The sequence below is a fragment of the Trachymyrmex septentrionalis genome, unplaced genomic scaffold (assembly GCF_001594115.1).
Source record: "Trachymyrmex septentrionalis isolate Tsep2-gDNA-1 unplaced genomic scaffold, Tsep1.0 scaffold22, whole genome shotgun sequence".
NCBI classification, from domain to species: Eukaryota; Metazoa; Arthropoda; class Insecta; order Hymenoptera; family Formicidae; genus Trachymyrmex; species Trachymyrmex septentrionalis.
In genome coordinates, this window is record NW_017305375.1 from 1,345,994 (window position 1) to 1,351,697 (window position 5,704).

Sequence of the window (5,704 nt, forward strand, 5' to 3'; positions counted from 1 at the left end):
TATGAACTGTTTTAAAATTTAATAATGGATATTTGAAATAATTTAATTTAAAATTTAAGTAAGAAATAAATAAAATGCTAAAATATCCGTTATATCAAATAGGTTCTTCTGATTCCTGAAACTTCTCACGTAAGTAGATAAGATATCTTTGATAAAGATATAGCTGTATAACAGTCTAAAAACTTATTCGCGCGACAATATCATAAAGCTCGTGTCTTTTACGAGAGTATCTGGTAGTAATATCTTAAGACAAGATGCAGGTAAGTGTTGATGACGTAGCTTGAGATTTTTATCATGTCCTTTTCTAAATATATATAATATTAATGTAATTACAACAGTCAAACACTTTTACAGATGTCATTTCATGGCGGCGTCACGGAAACTATTCTATTTGAAAAATGGCGCATAAATAACGCTCAAGGAATGATTGGTTCTGTAATTGGCGTCATTCTTCTAACTGCATTGTATGAAGGACTAAAATCTTATCGGTGAGTAAATATTTAATAAAACATGAAAAAAAAAATGCGAGCTATCAATCGAGCTATAACCGTACGTTTCAGTGAGTATCTCTTCGCGCGTACGACGTTTCTCAGGAAGAATCAGCAGAAGAAATCAAGAAAGTATGTGTGAACAGTAATTATAATTAATAAAAGTGCTCACAATATATTATTACGCTGTTTATTATTACAGTGCATTATTGTTTTCCGGAGTGCATTTCTTTCAGACGCTTCTGCACGTAATCCAAATAGTGCTTGGCTATTTCCTTATGTTTGTTTTTATGACATACAACTATTGGCTCTGCATCGCTGTCGGAGCTGGAACAGCTTTTGGATATTGGTTGTTCCAATGGGGAAAAGCTAATAATAACAATACAGATTGTTGTGCGTAAATACATTTTTTAAACATTAAAGTTGATAATTTTTCAATCATATGTAAGATGCTTTAATAACTAATTATTCTACTAAATAACTATTATTCTACTAAATAACTATTTATTCTATTAAAATAATCAGTTAATAGTATATATATAATATTCTATTATATTTGTGCATAAGTATACTAAGAAAAAAAATTTACTAAATTTTAACAAATTCAATTTCTTTAAACAGTTTTAACGGAATATTTACTAAATATAAACACATATTTATTAGATACAAAAACCATTAGTTTGATCCAACTATCATTTTTTTATATCTCTAAATTTATTTACGGTCAGTAAATATTCCGCTAAGACTAATCAAAGAAATATTTATTCAAATTTAATAAATTTTTTTTTAGCAAATTTTGTTAAAAATTAATTATATATATCCAGATACAAACAAGTCCCGGATTAATTCCTTTACTTATTAATTCTTAGTACTTTAATCATTTCTTTTTATATTCTCAGATAATTGACGGTTGTTTCGAAACAGTATCTAATCTAATCTAATTTATTAAAGGCACATTCATTGATTTTGATAATGGTAGTAGTTTATCAGACAAGCAGACGTAAGTCAATGCGTAAGTCACTGAATACTTGTCAAATATTTTGCCACTCGTCGAATAACTTAAGAGCGTTTGACATTATGGCGGACAACCAGAGTAACGCAACAATTTGTTGCTCGAAATCCAATAACAATCAATTTCTATCAGTCCGTCAGATTATTTTCGGATGGAATAAATTCAATTCTATATCCTGGTTGCTGCTATTTGTATTCTTCTGCATTTGGTGCATAGCATATTTTTCTGCTTACAAACAAGAACTGGAAGAAGACGATAATCATGGTAATCATCACTGAAGCGAAAAATGGATCATAGAAAAACAAAATAATTATTATTGAAAAATGGAAAAAAATGTAAGTATTTAAATTACGTTATTATTTAATATAAAAATGTATTTGAAATAATTATAATAATATAAATATATCATAGAATTGATTTTTCCAAACTTTAATTCAAGTTCTAAAATCATTTGTGCATTTGTTATTTTTAATTAATTTTTGTTATATCTTACACAATAAAAATAATCAATGATATATTCGATTTTTCAATATACCTTATTTAAGAAGGTGATTAATTAATTAATTAATTCTTTTAATCTGTTTAGATAACTCAACTAAAATATCAAAGCGGAATTATTGGATATTTACAAATTTAATAAGATTTAATAAATATTTAAAGTTAACAATTTATTAATAATTATATCCTAAATAATAAATGACAGAAATATTTTTTAAAATAATTCTTGCAAAAAACCCTTTATAAAATATGTGGGATTGTGAGTACTCTGTATATTTACAGTTATAGAAAAGATAAAAATAAAACTTTTGTTGTTTCTCAATACGTCTATATATATTTTTTTAGTATATTATATTTTTTAATATCAAAACATATTCTTCAAAGTTTCGAAGTATATTGAGATGTGGCACAGAGTAATAACTTGTAAAGTAAGTAAGATTATTTTCTTTCTCTCACTTTTAAGAAAAGAATAAAGATAAGATTAACGTGTTAATCCTCCTGAGATTCTATAATCTAATCCTTTTAGACATTAAAAATATTTACTGTAACAATAAAGAATGCCTTGTCAAAATTACATTATTCATAGAAGAAATTGCAAATAATATGATAATATTGCAAATAAATATGATCTATAATGCAATGTATTATGAATGGTAGTCGTTCCAACAAAAATAAAATGTGATATTACACAAGAAACTTTAATGTTAAAAAATTTTAAAGAAAATTTTAAAAAGAATTTAAATAATCTTTAATTAGATTGTCTTTTATATTACATTAAATTTTTTAAATGTCAACAAGAAGAAATAATATTTGAAAAAAATATAATTGAAAAATGAACAAATATTAATCAGACTTTACTAGCATTTTTATATTTTTTTTAAATCATTATTTAAAAAGAGTCTGCACTTCTCGTGTACATTTAGAATGTCATTTTTATTTTCTGAAAGACAAGAAATTACATTTGGGAATTGCAAGTCCCAAGAGAAGTGCCCAACCCATTTGAAGCGCGATCACACCGAAAATAGATGATAATGTGCTTGAAACAAGAAAAAATATGATGGTCAAGATGAAACAATTTGTGTGGACTCCGAATTTTTTTTCAATATATAAAAATATTTTAATCATGTTTAATTTGAGTGAATAATAAGAAATAATAATGTTTTGATATTTCTTGCGATATAATATTTAAAATTTAAAATTATTATATTATTTAAAGAGAGAGATATGATAAAAAAAACATAAAAAAATATTATTATTATCCAGAAAAATCCCATTTTTTAAATGTATTAGTTGTATTTTTATATTAATTAAAAATTAATATATTTCATATATATATATATTAGTTTTTTAATATATACTAAAAAATATTACATTTTAAGTTTTCTTCTCTCAGTTCTCTAAACGTTTTAATTTCAAGTATCTATAACGTATGGAGCGTGTCTAACAATATAAATGCACGAAGCATGCATTACTATGCAATTTATACAAAGCGCTGTCATGATTGAATGTCTCGAAGCAGACAGAAATGATAAAAGATGTTTCTGAATGTACACCAAGGATCGCTGCTCGTTAATCTCTTTTATCGAGCGACATCCGTTGCTTTACATAAATGAATCGATAACTAAAATAGCAAATAAAAAAAAACGTTTCCGGCGATCAACCTCACGCTTTTATTATTTTCAAAATTACACTCGATATTCAAAAGTTGCACATCTTTTTATTTAGAGATGTATTTTTTTTCTTTTTTCTGACATTCGCTTTTTCTTCAACCAGTAGCCTTAAGCGGCCTTTGTGCATTAAGCTTTTTGAACCCAATAATCCATGCAGATTGCAGCTCAGCAACTTGGATATTTTTCGTTTTTTATTGCGATTTACTCCCCTGCCGTTTCCTAGTCTTTTTCTACTCCTATTTGTTTGCAATATGTTCTTATTTTTCGAACGTGCAATATAATAGCAAACATAGACTGTTATTCACGTATGATCTTTCAACAATACACATATACATGTTAAACTGTTACGGATGATAGACAACCGTTTATTAATAAAATTACCTCCATCTAAGAGGGGCATGAAGGACATATTTTGTCCGTCAAATTAATATTTTCCGCCGATATTCGTTTGCATTAATATTTAAACTTGCATTAATAGTATTGGCACCTAGACTCTGTTTTAAAAAAAAAATCAGAATAGTATTTTTTATATGATTTATATACATTCGTACGTTGTAATTTATTATACATTATTGCAAGAATAAATAGAATATTTCATAGATTGTTTTGAGTAGAGTAGTCAATTTTTCGACATACTCATAAAGTGATTAACTGTCGATTAAGATAATCAAGGAATAAATTAGCGGTTTAATTATTTTTTCATTTATTTATAATATATTTAAATAGATAAGAGAGAGAGCATGAAGATGCTTATTTATCTAAATATTATAAATAAATAAAAGCTGGTTAACACCATTGCAAGAGATATTGTCACGTATAAAACAACTTTGTTTTTAACTCTGAAAAATAAAATGTATTCAACTTGAAAATAAAAGAAAAACATGAATAATAAAAATTCACAGTTTTCAAATTTGCACAATAAATTTAAGTATACATTTTTATATAAACTGTATTAAATGTAATTTTAAATTAATGCACTTGATAATAATTATCTTGATAATAATTATCCATATAATAATCTTGAAATATTTTTTGATAAGATATTAAGAAAAAATTTATTGAATTGAATTTGTTGTATCTCTCTTTTAATACAGATAAGTTTGTTTGATAATAACTGTGTCATACTTGTTATTTAACTCTAAATATACGTTACATATTACGCAATACTAATGCAAAAAAATATAGTATTTTATGGGAATTTTACTTTTATAGGAATATTAAATGCAATGCTATTCTGCAACAGAAACTTAAATATCTTAAAAAGTTTGTTTTTTAAATCTTTTTTTTTTTTGTTTTATCTGTGATAAAAGTATATTTTTAAGGAATTTAAAATTTTTTAGGAAAATATATAATATATATTTGCAAGTAAAATATTCTTTATTTATATCCTTGACGTTGAGTCCTTTTCTAAATATAGATTGGAAATATAGACTGGATAGATAATCATGGGGGAATCGTCGTCGAATATCCAGACGCCGCTGAATTACATGTGTGTGCGGCTGATCGATACTGCCGTCGCTAGCTGGTAAACCGTATATTCCTCCTTTACGCATCAACCCCTCGGACGGATCGCGCCCTTCGGTCCCGATTCGCCCTTTAGCTGGAACTACCCTTGGTTAATACATGGTAGACGTATAAAATACTTGCCCAGCTGCTTAAGTTAAAGCATTTTCGTTTAACTCGTGATAAGTACACAGATACAGAGAATACATTGCAGTAAAATATATGATTTTTTGTGTGGACGTTATTTTACAATAAAATTTGTCCTACGAAATAAGTATACAATTTATATATAATTTAAATAATGTATATTAATTTTTTATATTTTTGATTATGAATACTTACATTATCCTAAAATTTTGTCTTAAAAATACAAATAAATAAATAAAAATACTTATATTTATGTTATGTTACATATATTGTTAGAATAACAGTATATGTATACATATGTATGTGTATATATACATATATAATATATATATATATATAAATAACAATAAACAAAGGGCAAAGTAAGAGTCAAACACATTTTTTAA

General features: G+C 25.7%; 1 protein-coding gene across 1 annotated transcript; it reads left to right on the top strand.

The window, feature by feature from the left end:
• The first annotated feature begins 180 nt into the window (after positions 1 to 180).
• Positions 181 to 2,097, top strand: LOC108748298 (high affinity copper uptake protein 1-like). Its single transcript, XM_018486348.1, has 6 exons — positions 181 to 260; positions 355 to 488; positions 561 to 620; positions 691 to 881; positions 1,388 to 1,835; positions 2,087 to 2,097. The coding sequence occupies exons 1-5, from the start codon at positions 255 to 257 to the stop codon at positions 1,393 to 1,395; spliced, it is 399 nt and encodes a 132-aa protein (XP_018341850.1). The 5' UTR covers positions 181 to 254; the 3' UTR covers positions 1,396 to 1,835; positions 2,087 to 2,097.
• The last annotated feature ends 3,607 nt before the right edge of the window (positions 2,098 to 5,704 follow it).